At 36.9% G+C, this 20823-nt stretch overlaps 1 protein-coding gene across 2 annotated transcripts in view; it reads left to right on the top strand.

The window, feature by feature from the left end:
• Positions 1–1255: 1255 nt before the first annotated feature.
• The window catches only part of GULP1 (GULP PTB domain containing engulfment adaptor 1), a 43079-nt gene continuing 23511 nt past the window's right edge, over positions 1256–20823 (top strand). For both annotated transcript variants that reach the window (XM_070956854.1, XM_070956855.1), the window contains exon 1: positions 1256–1313. In XM_070956854.1, coding sequence (XP_070812955.1) covers positions 1263–1313 — 51 coding nt within the window. In that variant the 5' untranslated portion in view covers positions 1256–1262. The remainder of the gene's footprint in view (positions 1314–20823) is intronic.

The raw sequence follows: 20823 nt of genomic DNA, 5'->3' as shown, positions 1-20823 counted from the left end.
GTTCTCTAAGTCTTTTCCTCAAAATAGTTAAGTTTAAATAACAAACAACAAAGTTTCTCTCTTCAAGTAACAAGTGGAATTTATACTTTCACTTTAGCTGGTAACCATTTTGTCCGTCTCTGTTTGTCTTTTTCTTTGCTTTTAAAGGCATAGTTATTTCCTCTTCTCCTTCCTCTCCCAGACACAGTCCAATCTCATTTATCCACCAAAAAGAAAAGAAAAAATATATCCAGATCTGTAATCAAACATCTCCAAGAAGTCAGCAATTCATGCTATCCACCAACGGGTCTTTAGTCTTTGTGCCCCAATAGTTCTCAGCCGCTATCAAGGCTGAGGCAAAGTAATTGTAAATTAGCGTTTGTGGGCAGTTCTGCCTCGGCCAATGTCCACTCACCCGGCATCCAAACTCCCGGCTCTGCTCTCCGCTTCTCCACCTCTCCTCCTGCACATTCTTATATCCCGGTTGTTGCGGTCTCAGGGCAGCCGCCATGGCCGCCGCTCCACCGCCGCCGGCGCAGAGGGTAAACCTCCGTTCCTCTCAGCTGTCTGAGGGGTCCCTCTCTATCCCCCTGTCCCTACAGGACAGGATAGGTCCAAGGACCTACCAGTGGGGGCTTGGTAGACGGGGTTTTCGCAGGGCTCCGAAGAGCCCGCTAATTCCCCGTCTGTATCCCTGTAGCGCCAACCAGAACTCTGTTGTTTAGAAATTTTTCTCTTTCTTGGTCATAAGAAGACAGTAAGCATTCGGCAGAATTCTGATTGGACAAGGACAAGAGTCAATCAGTGATACTGGACATATGGAGAAGCAATAAACCCCATCTACCTCCTTTCCTTCTCATAGTAACAAATTCTTTCTTATCTAACTTGTCAGTTAGGATCCAAAGAGTATTTGTTGGATACAGGAAATGAAAGGTTGGTATATATACCTTTAGATAGAAAAGTATATAAAGTCTCCAGACCTTGGGCATGACCTTTGCTAACCTCTACTAACCTCTTTTAAATAAGTATCAAGCAATTGAATATTCATTTCAGGAATTAGATATTATGACGCATAGACGGAGATTGAAGACTGAAGAGTCTTTGGAAATATCTGGGAACTTTCTGTGAGGGTAGGTGTTTATAGGTGTATAATACATAATAGGTATATTTTGTGCTTTGGTATATATAGATGCAAATATCTATTGTATGTGTTTTCCTTGTGTACATGTCTAGTAACTAAGTCTTAATTTCGTGTATTTTTTCCTTTTGCAGATAAGACATGGATGCACACTCCAGAAGCTTTATCAAAGCACTATATTCCTTACAATGCAAAGGTGAGGTGTGTGTCTGCTAACTTGTTTCTACTAACTTGATAGCTAGCAATTGTCTAAATCAGATCGTTGTTGTAATTACTAAAGACTTCATTCTTTCAGGGGGTTATTTGTTGGGTTCATATGGTAAAAGAAGAGAAACAAAGTGTAAGTGGTATTCCCCCCTCCCCTTTTAAACAATAAAAGAATCTGGGAGAGGTTGAGGTAGCTCTTATCAGAGTTTGAAGTGGTATTGCAGAGGCCTTTTGAAATTAGGCTGAGGGCCACATTTATTTCTAGGACCAGGAACTATCCATTCATAATATTAAGATATTTTTTATTTTATTTTGTAAGATATGGAGTCCTTTGTGCTTTCTGAGTTTGGTTGTTTTCTTGCAGACATTTCATTACTCAACTAGGCAACATCATCAGTGCTAGAAGAGAGTAGGATTTACTCTGTTTATATACAAGTGGCTTGCCCTATCTGTTTTGGTGGGAATGGTCTGGGTAGTTCCCTGAACAGCCCAGAGTGGGCTGTTGTTTACTGTTTAATTGTTTGTTTGAGTTGGTAGTCCCTTAATTGGGGTATTGTTTACTGTTTGATTATTAATCTAATATTAATATTGGTGTTACTCTGCTTATCTGGGTGTTCATTGCTGGTGAGGGGATGTAATGGTGTCTTAGTTTCCTTATTAGCTTTTTGACTGTCTCTTTTGAATGGTATGTAGATGTTATTTATCCCTATGTGGCCATTTGAGGGTAAATTTGTCCAAGTGCCATCTGAATGGTTTGGTCTGAGTGGCTTAGTCTAGGTTGCTCACAGTTTCTCAGTTGAAACTATGGTTAAGTCTGTCCATGTGTCATGAAATTACAGTGTTTTCATCATCTCTTCTGATTGCTACTGGTAGTTGCTGTTCATGGATGCGCTCTGCTAAATTCTGCCAGTCTGTCCTACATAGTGGTTGTCAAAGTCTTTATACTGTAGATTGTAGATGATTCTTGTTTTTTGTTTTAGGCTACTGGGTCTTTTGGTTCACTTAAGATGTTTTTCAGGGCTTTGTTGGTATGTGTGCTATACTAATGATATGCAGTTATAATAGTCTATTGGTGCTTTCTGAGATGTTTTTGATGTATGGCAATATTATCCTTTTAACAGTTTGGGTTGGTTGTGCAGTAGTGTGTTAATGGCCAGGCACTTTTAATAAAGAGGTGTGAGTATCCATTTTGTTGGAAGATATATAGATTATTATTTTTCTGATGTTCAGGGTTACTGCAGTGTGTTTATACTCACCTAAATAATGTTCTTGCAGAGCTTCTCTTGTGGGAATTTGGGTTGTTACTTTGGTAGTGCACTTGGTTGGTGTGGGTGCTTTTATAATAGACTTATGTTTCTAATTTGCCATCATTGCCTCCGCTATTGTTGTTTCTTCTTCCCTTGTGAATTTTATTCCCTTGAATATGCATTTGATGGATTCATGTGTCTACTCTTTTATAAGAATTACTAGTCCTCCTTTGACCCAATGCTTCCTATTGCCTATCCAGATGGCAGAATGAGCAATAGTTTGCTCTTTCACAGTATATAAATAATTACCCTGCTCAAAGTCATTGGACAGGAGAGAATTTAATTACCGACCTTTCCACTGTAGTTCTTTCTATACAATCAATAGTATAATTTTCTTACTATTAATAGGAAAAAGCTATTGATCAGAATTATCAGAGTGGAGACAGAACTTCAACTTCCTTTTTTGTTTCTGTTTGAAGCACAGAAATAAACCTCATAATCAAAATGTTGAGGAACAAGTAAGCTTCAATTGACCATCAAAGAGTCTATTAGTATACAGAACGAAAACTTTCAAAACTATTTGGTAGCTGGAAGAAAGTGCAGTCTTCTGTTTGCATTGAGAAATTAACTTTCTCCATTACAGCAGGGAGAGTGTCTTTAAAAGCCAGCTTTTAAAAATTCATTTCCAGTCTCTTCCTCCTTATATGCTATGCTTGGATAGGAAAATGTCATGTATATAAAATCTTTATAGACCTTTAGCTGATTATGTTGGAAATGGTACTGCAATAAATAAAAATGTGCATGACAGTAAATAAAATATGTTGGCACTGGAGTACTACCTGTTTGAAGATTAAGAAAAAAAATCTCATTGACTGTATTTTCTGTTGTGCACATATCATGAATATTCATATCATGAATATCATGATTAATATCAATAGAACCCATCTGCACATACTGTAGATCTGGAAACTGATAGCTAACCACAGATATAGGATCAGCTAACGAGCTTGAAATCGCAAGAATTCACAGAACTCTTCCTATATTCCATTATTTCAATATAATATTTGTACAGTATTAATATTGTGTTGTTTAGATAACCTGGAGTTTTGGAAATAAAGAAGAGGGAAAGAAATATTGTATCAATATTAATTACAATTTATTGATATAGATTATTGACTTTTATTTATTGATATTGATACAAATATTTGACTTTTTTAATACAAAATTGATTTGAATGTGGCTGTTGATCAAGTGAGTGACCATAAACTTGAATGTATGAGTGCATGCAATGTCTTGTTAAATTTTCTTTGTTTCTTGTTTATTTTTTCTGAGACTATACCTAGTAAGAAAAGTTATGGTTTCATTTTAAATTTTAATTCCAAAATATTCTGCCTTGTACTATATTTACCTTTCCATGTGTGATAAGATGTTCCTTCTCTTTCATGGCACCTCCAACATTTGTTATTATCTTAAATATTTATAGAGTTGCAAAATTCTGTAGAACATTTGTACCAATATTCCTTTAGGTTTTAACTTATATGTTTTACAGATTTAGTTCACAATTCTTCACATTGTTTTGCTATAACTGTTTTTCTAAAAACAGTTTCATCCATTGTATTTATATGGCTTTTTCTTTCTTCTGTCTGCGAATCAGGTCTAAGTAAAATTTTATATCTGTATCCTTACAGGTAATGTATGAGTAAGTAAAATTCTTTTTTTAAAAAAAATCCTTCTTAAGGATATGAGGGGGAAATATGACAATATTTCACCTTTATCTTCATTTTTAAAGTTCACTGAAATCAATCAGAAATAGTATTACAGCAAAATAAGCAACTATTTTACTATGGGGTACTGGATCAGACACTGGATGCAACACTTCTCCAGATCCAAGAGAATTAAATTTAGAATTTTAAGTTCATAAAGCAGAAAAATTGATTTCATGTGTAACATGCCTTTTTAAAACTATCAATCCTCAAGTTCACTATGTTTGTTCAGGAGAGAAGAATAAATGATAGGATAAAGCACTGTAAATTTAGGATCATAGGAACCTTCGGTATAACTTCAGAAATATAGAACTACAGTGTCCAAATTAAAGACAAAGCTAACATTTATAATTTATGAAAGTGCATATGTAATCATGATCTGTTTCTGGGAAGTACATATTATAAATTTATATTGAACCCCCAAATAGTTGGTTAGCTTCTGATTTAATCAACCTATTATGCTAACAATCTTGGGGTTTTTTTTTTGAAAAGAATACAAGTCTGTATAGACTTTTTATAGAAAATTGGTTGGAGGCAAACAACATCTGGTACTTGGAAAGCACTTAGAAATAAAGCTGCAATTATTTTGGCAGACATAAGCACAGTAAACTATAATGAAAAGGAGATTGGATGGTAAGAACAATGTTAATGTACAATGAACATTCATTGGATATTTTGCTGCCAAAAGTAAAATGTAGTCATGAAGCTTAATTAATTTTGAAGCTTCATAAAATTTATTCATTGCGCAACTGTACCATTTCAAACATAAGAGATAGAAGTAAGTATTTGAATGCATTGCTACATAAAATACATTATTTTTTACTTTTAAAAGCATTTTTTCAGCTGAAGAGGTTGTAGAAAAATTGCTTTTAAAAATAATTTAATTTTATAATAATAATTTTAGCTTCTGTTGATTGTGCGGCTCAGCTGGGCATGGGGGGGGGGCAGGGATTTTTGCTACCGGTTCCACCCGCCGCCAGGGAGCGGGAGCATTTCACCCTTGGTTTAAACCTACCTTGTGAATTCTGAATTTATATTTCATACTTTTTGGTATTTTTAGTTATTCAAAGGCTGTCTTTGTAGACTGTTTAATTTCTTTTGATTTATTAGACAGGATTAAAAGTGAATTTTGTTATAGGAAATATTTTATGATATTTTATAATAGCCCAGAATTTTATTCACTCATATCAATTAAAAAAATAAAAGATGTTTATAAAACAACATTCCCTATATTTAGGAGTTATTGTCTATTCCTCCACAATACAGTAATTAAGAGTGATGTTTAGATGGCTTAAATTGGCTGAAATTCACTAAAATCAAATGTGCTATGGTGAATCAGATAGGTAACTGCAGTACAGGAAAATATTTTTTAACTTTGTTACATTGGCTGTAACTTTAAGCCACAAGCTGGTCAATTAAATACCATTAAACATCTGCTTCTCTCTCTCATTAAAATCAATAGTGTGTTAGGCTGTTATTTTGCTTCACAAAAACTAATATATCATTGTTTTTAATGACATAGTAGCTTTATACATACAGCAGGGCTTCTTGAACCTGGCAATATAACAACCTTCCTAAAATGATAAATAGATTTTTATGCCCCCTCATGGAAAGAGAGAGAAAGAGAGACAGAATGAGATAATGATAATGAAAAAGCTGTTCATGATAAATGGTCATAAATGCTGCTTTCCTCTCTACTTTGTTTGCACAAACCTGTTGTGGGCAAATCCAAGGAAGGTGAGAAAGAATTTTACCTGCATAAACTTGATTAGATTTTTACCCATAAATTTGTTGCAACTACCTGAGGTATCATCACCTAGCTAGAGAACCCTTGATGTGTATCTAGAGCTGTTCAGAGGTGGTCTAACTCACTTCGAAGACCAGATCCAAGATTCTGATATTAGACAATATAGCCCCAAATAAATCTGATTATTTGACTCATTCCTGAATCTGGAGCTTGGCTCAAATAGAATAGCCGTGCGAACTGTCGTGGGTGCACCTAGGTACACCCACATTACACCCACATTCTCCGCGAGCTGCACTGGCTCTCTATTGGTCCCCGGTCACAATTCAAGGTGTTGGTTATTACCTTTAAAGCCCTACATGGCTCAGGGCCAGGTTATCTTCGAGACCGCCTTCTGCCGCATAGCTCCCAGCGACCGGTAAGGTCTCCTCTGGGTCCCGTCAGCTAAACAATGCCAGCTGGTGGGCCCACGGGGGAGGGCCTTCTCTGTGGCGGCCCCAGCTCTCTGGAACCAGTTACCTCCTGAGGTCCGGACCATCCCCACCCTATGAAGTCCTGAAGTGCTTCAGGACTCAGCTGATGCACTGTAATCATAATTCTATTTTTAATATACCAATTTAAACAGGTGGGTGCTCAAGCTTTATCTAATGGAGCGATGTACAGAGACTCTCTTCAACAAACTCCTCCTGCCATATGAGCTATTTTTATAGTGGTGAGGTATGCTAGCCATTTGATTGGTTCTATTTTCATATTTTTCTGCCCTTCCCTTCTGGGAATAGCAACCTTGGAGGTTCCCAAACCAGGGCACCTGTGTAGTCCAGTGCTGTCTGTCATGGGTATCTCTTACTCTTTTGAGCACAGCAGCCACCCTGCTCAGGCAGCACCCATAGTATTCTCAAAAATGACGAGTTAAAATTAAAGGGAGTATACCTCTTCTATGCATCCTCAATATTTCTGGATGGCCTTCTTTGTTCTTCAGTTGGTACCTGAAAGACCTGTGTCCATGCTTTTCTCTTTTGCCCCACAGGTTTTGATTTGGACAGCACGTATAAAGAGAATGGTCAGTTACTAATCCAAGTGCTTACTCCCTTCCCCATCACAGGGACTTTATGCAAATCAGCAATAAGCATGACAAAACTTTTGTTGCTTTGTGCATTGGCTTTGCTCATTTTGGCACAAATAATAAAATGCTAGTCATAGCCTGACAATTTTTGGATTGGAACTCCATGATTAAGGTAAATAGAAACCTTTCTCATTTTTTGTTGCTGTTCCTTTGTCTCTATTTTGGTGGTAGTTACTGACACAGAAAGGATTCAAGAAAAATCATTATAGTACTGCAGCCATGTGGATTCAGTTCTTATGGTCATTATTCTGTTTTAACAAGGACCTCATTTAGTTGTTTTATGTCCAGATTTTCTGAAACACTCAATTGCCATTTGCATCTCTTGGATTAATAACTTTATAAAATAATCTATATAGTTACTACATAGTAGTTAACTTAGAAAAGCAGGTTCCATCCCGCAGTCCCACCACCAAAGTTCTGGGAATGGAAGAAGTGAATGCTAAAGTTCAGAAGAAGGTAGAAACTTGTTTTCTCTTTATATCCAAAGTGTGTTTCATCCATATTCTGCAGTAGTCTGGCACAAAATAAAGGGTGTTCACTGTTCTATGCCACATTCTGTGTTATAAAATCAAGCTGTAAAATCATTACTCCTTAAAAGTTCAGCAAGGAGCTAATTGGAAATCTTAATTCAAAATCAATTGTACTACCATTCATGTGTTTCAAGCATGGTAATGTTCCCAGATGAAACAAAGTTTAAAAAGCAGCTCTCCAAAGAATGGAATTGAGTCAGGAATTGAAGAATACAAAAATAGCAGATTTTAAAGCACCTGAAGGCACGACAAGAAGCAATGGATAGAAACTATATCAAGGAGAGAAGCAACCTAGAACTAAAGAGAAATTTCTTGACAGAACAATTAATCAGTGGAATGACCTACCTCCAGAAGTTAGAATGCTCCAACACTGGAAGTTTTTAAGAAGAGATTGGACAATCATTTGTCTGAAATGGTATTGGGTTTCCTGCCTAAGCAGGGGGTTGGACTAGAAGACCTGCAAGATCTCTTCCAACTCTGTTATTCTCTTCTGTTATTCTGTTAAAATTAACACCATTGTTTCTCCGAACTCTACTATGTTCAGAAATGATTTTTCAGTAATTGTTCTCGGGGGGGGGGGGTATTATGTTAGACCAGTGATGGCTAACCTTTTTGCCATTTTGCCAAAAGCAGGGGGAGTGCGGTGGGGTCACGTGTGTGCGTGCCAACACCCATAATTCAATCCCACCCGTGCCCTGCCCCCCCACACATGCGCATACGACCCCCCGCTCCCCCGCTTTTGGCACGCAACGGCAAAAAGATTACTGGTGGGCCCGGTAGGTCTGTTTTTCACCCTCTTCAGGCTCCAGAGGGTTTCTTGGAGCCTGGGGAGGGTGAAAATTGCCTTTCCCATTTCCCCGGAGGCCCTCCGGAGGCTGGAAACGGCCTGTTTCCCGACCTCTGGTGGGCCCAGAAGGCCCGAAAATCAGCTGGCCGGTGCATGCATGCTGGAGCTGACCTAGGGAAATGCTTGCATGCCCACAGATATGGCTCCGTGTGCCAACTGTGGCACACCTGCCATAGGTTCACCATCATGGTGTTAGACAATCTATTTCTGATTCTGATGTTCATGTCCTTTTCTCAGTTGGGTTGAGAGGGATGAGCTCAAAATGTATTACGATCATTACCTAAATGCTTGTTCATTGTTTAGAATGGTTTTACATTTCTCAGCAACTCCCATGAGAGATATTTCTGAAATAAAACCAAATAATCTTTAATATGTAAATGACATTTTAAAATTAAGTTGTATTTTTTAACTATTGTAACCTAATGTTCTATGTCTTGTACTTTTACAATAGTCCTTGTTTAGCAACTACCTTGTTTAGCAACATGACCAAAAACCATGTGAGAAATCCTCACATTTACAACTTTTGCAGACTGTAAAACAAAACAAAGCTGAAGTAAGATTGTAAGCACAATCTCAGTTTCACTTAAGGGCTGCTGATGTTCTCTAAGCAAGGACTACCTGTGCCTAATACCAGTGATGCATATTGTTGGAGCTTGTTTATATTTGACAGATAAAAAAATTATATCAACAGTATATCTATAGCTGTGTCAGCGTTCCAGAAAAATCCCAACTCCAAATAAAAACTCTGAAGCAAGCATTTTTCAACGTTCTATTTACTAGAATAGGTAAACTGGCACATCTGGGAAAACCCGTATCTGAGAGGCTCGGTTTTCCCTCAGTAAATTAAAACTCCCAAAACCACCCCCTCACTCCTCAGTTGATCACATGCTCCAATCAACTGCCGTCCCGTCTCAAGACCTCACTCCGACCACTCCTTCTCCAGATGCAGGATCGCCCTGACCTTGACGGACAGGAAGAATGCTATTATGTCTACAGACAACCCCTCTACTAAATCCCCCCTACTACTTTCCCACACATGAGAAGGTGGCAGCATGGAAGCTTCCAGCCTAATATGGCTTCCAAAGCTGATAAGCTGCTTATCATGAGCAAGCTCAGTTCTTACTATCAGTTTTTATATATACACTGCATTTGTTCTCAGCAAAAACATTGATGTATTGCTATTTACCCTGTCAAAAAAGTATTCTACAGCAAATGATATTTTTCTTTTTATAGTTTCCTGAAACCTTTAGTACTGCTTTGTCATCTTTTCAGCCTGGTTGTATTCTCATTTTAGCCAAACTAATAACCATCAATTTCCTAGAAGCTATATCATGGCTCTGGTGATCCTATCACAGCGTGATCCTAATGCTTTAAATTATTGCTATGCATGAATCATTCCTGAAGCTGAAATCATATTTAATCAGGATATTTTCTCTTCATGTGTTCTTTAGCTTCAATGATTCCTTTTGCTCACTGGAAGCATATCAGTTGAAAAAGCAGATTTATGTATGTGACACATCATGAAATATGTCTCATGTAGGTTCTATGATATTATTAGAGTGCTTTTGAAGATTCAATATAAAATATTGATGCAAGCCCAGTGCCTTTTCAAGATAATAATTTTAATTATGGATGGTTTCATTTTTCCCCCTCTTAAGTTTCTCTGTAGCCCCGTGTTACCCACAGTTTATGTATGTGTGAAAGAGAGTGCATGTCTTGCTTTGCAATGTTAATGTGCATAAATATATCAGAATGGACTTGCTGAAAGAGCTCACCTCAACAGATGTTTGGGGTTCTTCATAAATATGTTTTTTAGAATAATGGAACACATTTTTAAGTCCACTCAGGGCTGAATTCGTACATAAGACATCACAAAACAGTTTTTCCTCCATGGCATGACTGCTTATATACTGTAGGAAGCAGAGATGGGTTCCACTTACCTTTACTACTGGTTTGCAGCAGAGCATGTGCACTTCTGCGCATGTGCAGATCACCCATGATGATGTCGTGGCGGGTGGGCGGAGCCTCCCGCCGGTTTACTACCAGTTCTATGGAACCAGACCGAACCGGGAGCAAGCCACCACTAGTAGAAAGACAATACACAAACCATTGTTTTTTTTCTATTATCTCTAGACCATCCTACTACTACTACTACTATGATTTCCTTTTCATTTTACAAAAGAACCCTAAGAGATCAACAGATTACTGAAAGATTACATTGTCTTATATAGATATATCTTAACTGAGTCAAATTTCTGAGTACATGTTTACAAGATTATGTTTTCAGTGATTTATTTTTTTATATAAAATGGAGCCTTTTGTTGTTCTTTTCCTAAAGTTGGAAGAAAAACAAGATTCCTGTACATTGTACAAGGGAAAAAAATTCCATATCTAATTATTAAAATCCCTTCTAACTTTAATAGCAATTCAGTCTACCTGAGCAGTGATACCTTAGAACTTTCCTAAGTAAATGACACCGTTTAGATGTGTCAGTTATTTTTGCTCCTGCTAGAAATTCTTACAGAGTAGTTTGCAAAAATTGCAGTTTTAATGTGAAGTAGTTTTTTTAGTTTATTATATTTATATACCGCCCTTCTCCCGAAGGACTCAGGGCAGTGAACAGCCACGGTAAAAACAATATACAACAAAAATTTAAAAACTTAATTAAAATAATTCAATCATTGGCCGAATTTAAAACACTCAACTAAAATCATTTTAAGACCCCTATCAAAACCCAATTTAAAAACCTTTATCCTGTCAGACCAGCTTGCTGGAATAGAGAAGGCTCTCCCCCTGGGGGTCGCCAGCCTACATTGTTTGGCCGACGGCACCCTGAGGATGCCCTCTCTGTGGGAGCGTATTGGTCAGTGGGAGGCAATCAGTGGCAGAATGCGGTCCTGTAGATAACCAGGTCCTAAGCCATGGAGCGCTTTAAAGGTGGTAACCAACACCTTGAAGCGCACCCGGAAGACCACTGGGAGCCAGTGCAGCTCACGCAAGAAGGGTGTTACATGGGAGCGATGAGACGCCCCCATTATTACTTGCGTGGCCGCATTCTGGACCAGCTGGAGCCTCCAGGTGCTCCTCAAGGGGAGCCCCATGTAGAGAGCATTACAATAGTCCAGCCGGGAAGTGACGAGGGCGTGAGTGACTGTGCGCAGGGCGTCCCGATCCAGAAAGGGCCGCAACTGGTAGATCAGGTAAACCTGATAGAAAGCCCCCCTGGCCACGGCCGTCATATGATCTTCCAAAGACAGCTGTGAGTCCAGGAGGACGCCCAAGTTGCAAGCCCTCTCTGAGGGGGGTAAGATCTCATCCCCAATAGCCAGCGATGGTGTTAGCTGGCTATATTGGGCCGTCTGGAGCCACAGCCACTCAGTCTTGGAGGGGTTGAGTCTGAGCCTGTTCCTCCCCATCCAGATCCGCACGGCCTCCAGGCAGCGGGACATCACGTCAAGGGCATCATTGGGGTGGCCTGGGGTTGAAATGTACAACTGCATGTCATCGGCATACAGTTGACACTTCACCCCAAAGCTATGGAGCAGATCCTTGAGCAGTTCACTGAACAACAAAGATGTTGCTTCCTAAATACTTTTTGAATATATCTTACTGTTTTTTTGGCTGCTAATCATAAATAATAATTTAACCTATCATGTATCATTTTATAGAAAACTTTCTGCAAGCTGTTTTTGCAATTTACATCCTTCAGTACCTGTTGGCTATGCTTCACACATGAAAGAAACATATACAAACATATGAAGCACATCTGGTACACCAAGTACAACTGGAATATCTGTAGCAATTTAAAAGTAATTGCTCTGCTGCTTGGAATGCAGCTCAGAAATAGCAAATACTTTTGTTACATACATACATGGGGCAGCTGGATAGCATATGAAGCAATTGTTGTCCAAACAAAGATATTTTTGCATCCACGTCACATAAAACTTATATTGATGAAAAATTTTGTGAAAGCAATGAATCAGGAAGATGAAAATTTTCATTATTTGAGACAGATGTTTCCAAGAATAACTGATGCCAAGATTAAGGAAAGCATTTTTGTTGGTCCACAGATCAGATACATCATCAATGATAAGTGGTTCGAAGATCTGTTAGTGAGGCCAGAGAAAATCACCTGGAAAGCATTCAAGGATGTTTTTGAGAATTTTCTCGGTAACTACAGAGCATCAAACTACATTCAGATGGTTAACATACTTCTTACAGCATACAATACCATGAAGTGCAACACATCATTGAAGATTCATTTTCATTCACACTTGGACTTCTTTCCTGAAAATCTAAATGCAGTGATGAACATGGTGAAACCTTTCATCAGGATATTGCCCCAATGGAAAAATGGTGTCAGGGCAACTGGAATCCATCAATGCTGGCTAACTATTGTTGGACATTGCAGTGAGATGCATCAGATACTGAGTACAAATAAAAATCAGCAGCAAAATACTTTTAGTGGAACTCCTGCAGCATGTCAGAAACATGTGATTAAATATAGTCATTTTAAATTAATTAATTTCATATTTCTTAAAATTTCTATGTGATACAGTCATTCTAAAATTATATTTTTGTTCAGTGTGAAGGGATCTCATAATCACCAAAAGTTTTTCAGGAAGCAAAACTTTTTTTAAAAAAAAGATTATCTAGTGAATTATCAAGCAATCTATAAGCACTTAAACAGGAATTAAATATTTAACAGGAATCAATATGGATTTCTGGTAAGCATGTCATGCCAGACTAACTTTATGTCCTTTTATGGAAGAATTACTAGCCTGAATGGCTAGAGAATTGTTGTGGACATAGAATATTTTGATTTCAACAAGGCTTTTGCCAAAGTCTTATAAAATCATCTAATATCAGTTTAACAACTGAACTGTGAAGTAGATCCACAGCTAGTTCAAGGATTATACTTAAAGGGGAGTTATAAATGGCATCAAATCTACTTAAAAAGACATATGGAGTGGACTCTGCTTTTCTACATTTTTATGGGTGAGGGTGTTGAGGAAATGCTTGTGAAATTTGCAGACAATTCAAAGCCAGGGGAGAGGGCTAATACTTGGGAGGAAAGGGAATAAATTCAAAAATACTTAGTCTATAATGGTAGCCATAAAAAGAATGTAATTTAAAGCTTGCAGAAAAGAAGTTGAGAGGACACAATAGTTGTCTTTGAATATCTGAATGGCAGTCACATTGTAGAAAGTTCAGACTCATTCTTCTTTGCTCCACAGAATAAGACTAGATAATGGGATGTAACTTGAAGGATGTAGACACAGATTAGACTTCAGGGCAGTATTCTCCAACCTTTTTGGATTGGAGACCCAGAGCAGCGGGGAGAGGGGATGGTTTTAATGTAAATGAAGCGGGCTCTGATAGATGACCACTGGATAACTTTCTATTCACTCTATTCTAAAGGCAGAAAATGCATCCGGTTGGAAAAATTACAAACTCAGCCAAAATCCTTTTGATACTTTTAGGAGGCCTCTAAATTGTCAGAAGAAAGGAACATTCTAATGACATACAGCTTAAAGATTGGTTAGGTCAAGGGTATCCACATGAGCTATAAGTCATTTATCAACAGAAGATAATTTGAATCTATGCTCCAGTAATTTACAGAAGAATTATGATTGTTTGGCAAGAATAATATGAAACTTTAGTAATTAGGAAATGTCAATTAAATATAACAAATGTATATGACCATATAAACTGCTGAGTTAACAGAATCCTTTGTCTTAGAAGTGTATAAAACCGTTGTAACAAAGTTCTCTCTTTGTTCAAAGCTTCATGTAAAAACTGGCTCTGAACCTTGCACAATACACTGTCTCTGACTAACCTAGGAATGTTGCGTTGGTCTCATCATTCCACAACAGTTTTGTGCAAGGAGCAGGCGTGTACGCATGTACACATGCAGCTTCATTTGTGTGAATGGTGGGTGTGTGCACCCACCCCTCGCATGAGTGAGGCTGCAAGCACCAGCACCCACCACTCACATGAATGGGGTTGTGAGTGCCAGTACCCACCCAAGTGGGGCTGTAAGTGCTGGCGCCCACCATTCGCGTGGGTCAGGCTGCAAGAGCACTCACCAGTTACATGGCCTGGTTGCGAATAGACCACTGCCCGGCAGTGTGCCACAGCCCACAGGTTGGGGAGCTCTGCTTTAGGAAGAACCCTCAACAGTAATAATTGTCAATCAGTAGAATAGGAATAGAGTTATTTGTTCCCCTTCTCTAGAGGTTTTCAAGCAGAAGTGGGGTGGTCATATATTAGGAATGGGGTACTGTATCCTGCAGTGTGCAGGAAGTTGGACTTGATCTCTTAGATTCCTTTTTTCTCTAAGATTCTATTTTATCTTTTGATTATTTGTTGTTGTTTTGGAAAGTCTCCTAACTTGAATACAGAAAAAACATAATTATTTCCTCTGCCATAGAAAATAGAATAATATAATTTATTTGACCTAAAGGAGAGCTCTTGGGTACTTTTCAAGAAACTTTTGCATGGAAGTGGGACAGTTTATTAGTTATGAAATGCCACATTGATTAAAGGATGGTTATATATGGCATCAAATCTTTCTGACATATTGATTAACTGAAAATCATAGGAAAAGTTGATTTGACAACTGAGCTTTGAAGTAATGCTAAAGAAAAATATTTTAATTTATTGCATTTATGTGAAAATAAATATAAAATCTAAGACTGTCAGATAACACAATTCTCCTAAATAATAGTGTGGCAAATATGTTATTAAGAATCAATTTAATGTGGTGGGTAAGGCACCAGATTAGAAACCAAGGGACTGTGAGTTCTAGTCCTGTTTTAGGCATGAAACCATCTGGGTGACTTTGGGCCAGTCATTTTTTCTTAGCCCTAAGAAAAAGGAAGCAGCAAATCATTTCTGAGATTTTGTCCAGAAAAGACTAGTGTAGGCAGTGGCCAGAGGTCAGCAATGACTCAAAGGTGGATGTATTCATGTATCTATAGAGTCAATACTGATTCAAAGGTTTGTGTGTTCATGTATACATGTGCATGTGCACACACAAACACACACACACACACACACACACACACACACACACACATGTTTACAGCAAAGGAATGGGGAAAAAATAAGAAAATGATACCTAAGAAAATTAAAAGTGCAATCTGAAAGTGAACCATACAAATTTTATGAGACTAAATTGTGATCTGAGATACTTTTAAATTAAGGTCATCAAACTGAATTCCTCTGTTCAGGAAAGTGAGCGTAGTTGCATCATAAATTAAGAAGTGTGTTGTACAGGAATCAATACAAACTCCTTATGGAATCAACAACAAGTGATTGGCTCAGAAAATAATGCAATCATGTTAATATAAATGATATTCCAAGCTGAACACAGAGAAGTGCAGGCACCTTTTCTGCTGATTAGCAGAGAGGATGCCCTGCAGCCCTGGGTTGCTAGTAGTTTTCAATTATGCTTATAATAAATTAGTTCTTAATCAATTACACAAAAGACATTGGCAAGGTTGCTCCCAGCACATTGTCCTAATATATCAGTAACTTTAGACAAAATACCTTATGATCTATCCATTTTCACTGTAAAAAATAGACAAAAAATGAGGAAAAAACTGTGGTTACTCATCATTTAAAGACAAGAATTATTAAAGTTCTAATGAGGCTTTGCAATATTCTAAAGAAAAAATATATTTTTTCTAAGTTGAAGCACAATTCAATTAATAAATAATGTTTTAAAATACTTGTACATAAGAAACCAATTGCCTAATATCATTAAAAACAGGATCTCACAGATTTGTAGCATTATGGGGCTGTGAAACCAAGAGACATACATCTGATAAAGTGAACTGTAGCCTACAAAAAGTTATGACTTAATAAAATTTTGGTGAGAAAAGGTGCTACCAGATTTCAGATTTTTTGCCATCATAAACTAACGCACCTCACCTCCTATAATATTCCCATGTCAGTTATATTTCCTTCATTATTAATTCACCTGTATTGCCAGATTAGATCACATGGAGAATTGTTTTTTTTTTAACCCAAACCTGCATTGAATTTTATATACTGATTATAATTATTTGTACAACAATTAAGTCTGTGGCTCTCTGAATCCATTGTTTGGGTGACTTGATCTAGTCTGTTAAGAATGTATTGGTTCTTATTAAAATGGAACTAAGTCAGAGACATTAGTGCATATGAAATAAAGCCAAATATATGTCCTCACAGGGAATAATAATTTGAGGATTCTTCTCAAACCACATATTAGTTTTTTCCTCACTTGAGATGATATGTTCTCTATTTACAAGTATTTTAACAAATTTGTATATGAACTAGGTATATTAGCATGGTTTCATCTAAGGATGCCAGACAAATTTAGATATTTTTTTTTCAAATATCATGGTAAAATATGATGGACAAAGAATGTAAAGAATATTAAAATGAAAAATAAGTACTTTCATCAGCATTCATCTAGTTGTTGATTGAATCAATTAAAAGCAGTGCAAACCTTGGGAAAATCACAAGACAACTATTAATAATTTGTCTCTTAATATACATTTCTACACTGCTTGGTGACTGTGAGGTCTGTAATTAACAGCAGTTATTTCTCATCCAAAAAATGCAGCCGAAATTTCAGTTTGATTTACCAAATGTATTAGCTACTTGTTATTCAGAACTCCGAGTCTGCCACTTTCTAGCTTGGTGCCTTAACCACTACAACAAACTGGCTCGTTAAACTACATCTTTCATTTCTTTAGTACATATGCATTTGTTTCACATTCCAGGAATGTGAATGGTTTCTAACAATGAGTCATTTCTCTAGTACATATGCATTATTTTAGTATTGTAAGACTGAGGTATTCAACTTCTTTTTCAGTCAGAAAGTTATCTCTTATTTTCTGCAGTGAAAGGAGAGGGCATTTATCCATATTTAACATTACTTTTCTTGAGCAGGATTCAAACATCTTTCTTATCTATCTTAATCTCTCTTAATCAGGAGGTAATTTTGCCCAGACCATACAGATATATCACAGCATTTATAATGTATATATATATATTTAACTCCACTGTTTACATACATTTAGAAAAATAAATGGTGTATGTCTAATTTTCAAACTGAGGATAGTTTCGTTCATTTGAATTCACATCAATTATTCTATGGCATTCCAAATATTTATTAGCACTCAATTATTCAAAGGTATTAAAAGTCATGCATGAATTTTTTTTAAAAAAAAGTTGTAGGACAGGAATAAATTAAAAAGAAAAAGATTTCCATAATAACAAATGCTATGCTGCTCTCTACTGGAAGAGAAAGGTTTACATGTATTAGATATCTGATTTAATTGTAAATTGTAAAACAATTTTAAAAATGGGTTTCATCAAGATCTACAGTTTTTAGTATGAACATAGAAAACTATAATGTTATGAATAATAATGTATGTGAGTCCTGACCTACACCTATTGGCTCAAGAAGATCTGTCCTGAATAAAGGAGAAAAGCAATATGGAAATACAGAAACAATTTCAGTTCAGACTATATATGCAATTAACATCCTCTAACTTTGTAGCAATGTTACTAGTACACATTTAGATCTAAATGATACATTTGTCAAGAGAGAACCTCTTAACTACTTTGTGTTTTCAGAATAATATGACAGTGCAATGAAGTGATTCCAGTATCTGAAGACTGGGGAGGGGGAGGAGGTCCAAATTATCAAGAATGAAATGATTATAAATCTTATTGAGTAGTTTTATTTTTATCCTATATCTCACCATAGTGCTAAAAAGATAAATGGGCTCAGGTATCATGACTTCTTGAGAATGATCTTAATATATGTTTTCTAAATTATTAAAAGAAAAGTAAAATGTTGTGTTATGCTTCTAGAACTTGCTTATAGTCGCTGTTTTTTCAAAGGTTTTAAGGATAATTATATTGTGCACTATTTAGCCATAATAGTGTTGGATGCATTAAAAGTAAGAATATCTGATTAAATTATTTTCCAGGAAAAATATGTTTTCAACTTGAAGAAACAACTGTAATTCTGACTTGGTATCCAAATTGCTCATTTAATGTGGTTTTATTATGGGAAGCTAGTTTATAAATCGACAAGTTTAAACTATGGTTTTGTGTGTGTGTGTGTGTGTGTGTGTGTGGAGAGAGAGGGGGGGGGGAGAGAGAGAGAGATTTCCAGATAAAAGTATTGAATATAAGATATATTGGGGTAGACAGTTCCAGAGCAGGGTGTCTGTAGCTTTCCAAGTACTGCTGAGCTACAGTTCTCTCCAGTCCTAGTTAGCCTGACTAATGGTGAAGAAACTGGAAGTTGCAGCTCAGCAAAAGTTACTCATTTCTGCTTTGGTCTATTAAACCACTGTAAAATTAATCGGCTAACTTTAAGCAAGTAGCCGAAATACTTCTGAGCACAGAAGTGGTATTTTCTGTACTTGCAAATGTGCTTAAAATTCAGTAGTTAAATCCTTGTAATGCAAAATCACAGATTTAGTCCCAAAGAATATTCAATATGGTCAGGATCTCTAGCCACTAAAGCAGATTTAGGGACAAGAACCCACCTGCAGGAAGTGAAAAATACTAGTAGAAACTTACCTTTCAACTTATGAACCCCTCAACACTGTCAAACTATTCACTAAGTCTGCATTACTATTACTATTAATCTTCTCATTGTTCCTATCACCTATCTCCTCCCACTTATGACTGCATGACTATACCTTTGTTGCTTCTATCCTTACAATTTATATTGATTGTTTCCTAGTATGATTTGATTGCTTATTTGTACCCTATAACTATCATTAAGTGTTGTACCTTATGATTCTTGATGAATGTATCTTGTCTTATTATGTGCACTGAGAGCATATGCACTAAAGACAAATTCCTTGTGTGTCCAATCACACTTGGCCAATAAAGATTTCTATTCTATTCGATTCTATTCGATTCTATTCGATTCCATTCCATTCCATTCCATTCTAGAGCCAAAAATAATGAGGCAACCCAGCTTTTATTTTTCATAAATAATTTTGTAAGTCCATGTGCTATGGCATCTAAGTGATGATATGTATAAATATTAAATCCTCAAAATTAATGTCTTGAAATGTTATTACTAACACATGGAAGTTATTGCTGATATTTCTCCTACACTGATATTTTTAGTATTGAACATGGTTTTCTTTGCAAAAATATTTAAGTGTTTTGCCTTTCACTTCCCTGTCTAGTTCATAGCCTTGGGGTTCCCATTTCTCAGTCCATGCCTTTTTAATTTTTTAAAGACTTAGCAACTTTTTTACTTAACAGTTAAATTATCACAGATCATCCAACCTAACAAGTTTTCTAACTATTTTTCTGAAAGTTGCCTAACAACAGGAGGTCTGGGAGATATAAGCATATTATATTTCAGGATTACCCACATGGCCATTAATGAAGTATAAGTTGATTTGCAAAACAATTTTCAGTAAGGGCTACACCTCCAGTGACCAAGTGACAGTGGGCATACATCAAGGAGAGGAAGCCTATCCATCCCTGGTGCCTTACTCTCTGAGCCAAATTCGCAGCTCACAATAGCCCCTTTCTCCATGCAGAAAAAGATAATAGAAATTCCTGTTGCCTTATTGTCTGTGCAATAACCACAGAACATTATTTCAAGCAAAGAAGACCTGATTGTTCTCACTGCATGGAAAAAGGAGCTACTCTGGACCCCTGGTTACAAAAAGATTTGGGCTAAATTTTGTTTTGGGGGGCAAGGAGCATACATGAGCTAAGTTCCATGTGTTTGATATAAAAGAATGCTGTGCCTTTATTTACAACACTTCTTCCTATAAAAATGTGTAATATCCATGATAGAATACAGCCCAAACATTTTTCTTTTTGATCATCATTTGTATCAGGAAAAAGTTCTATAATAGCGGTAGCATTTAGGTTTATATGCCACCCCATAGTACTTTATAGCACTTTCTGGGTGGTTTACAATGTAAGCATATTGCCCCCAACAATCTGGGTCCCCATTTTACTGACCTTGGAAAGATGGAAGGCTGAGTCAACCTTGAGCCCCATCAGGATCAAACTCCAGACTGTGAGCAGAGTTAGCCTGCCATACTGCACTTTAACCACTGTACCACCAGAGTTCACTATGATAGTGGTTGCCAATCTTAGTGCAAATTCAGAGACATAAAAAAGCAGCACATTATATTAGCTCTTATTATGGCCATCTAATCTTTATTGCCATCCAGTCTACAGAGCTGGGA

This window comes from Pituophis catenifer, unplaced genomic scaffold (genome assembly GCF_029215685.1).
Source record: "Pituophis catenifer annectens isolate HBS135680 unplaced genomic scaffold, rPitCat1.0.hap2 SCAF_1, whole genome shotgun sequence".
NCBI classification, from domain to species: domain Eukaryota; kingdom Metazoa; phylum Chordata; class Lepidosauria; order Squamata; family Colubridae; genus Pituophis; species Pituophis catenifer.
This window is presented reverse-complemented; position numbering and strand designations above follow the sequence as displayed.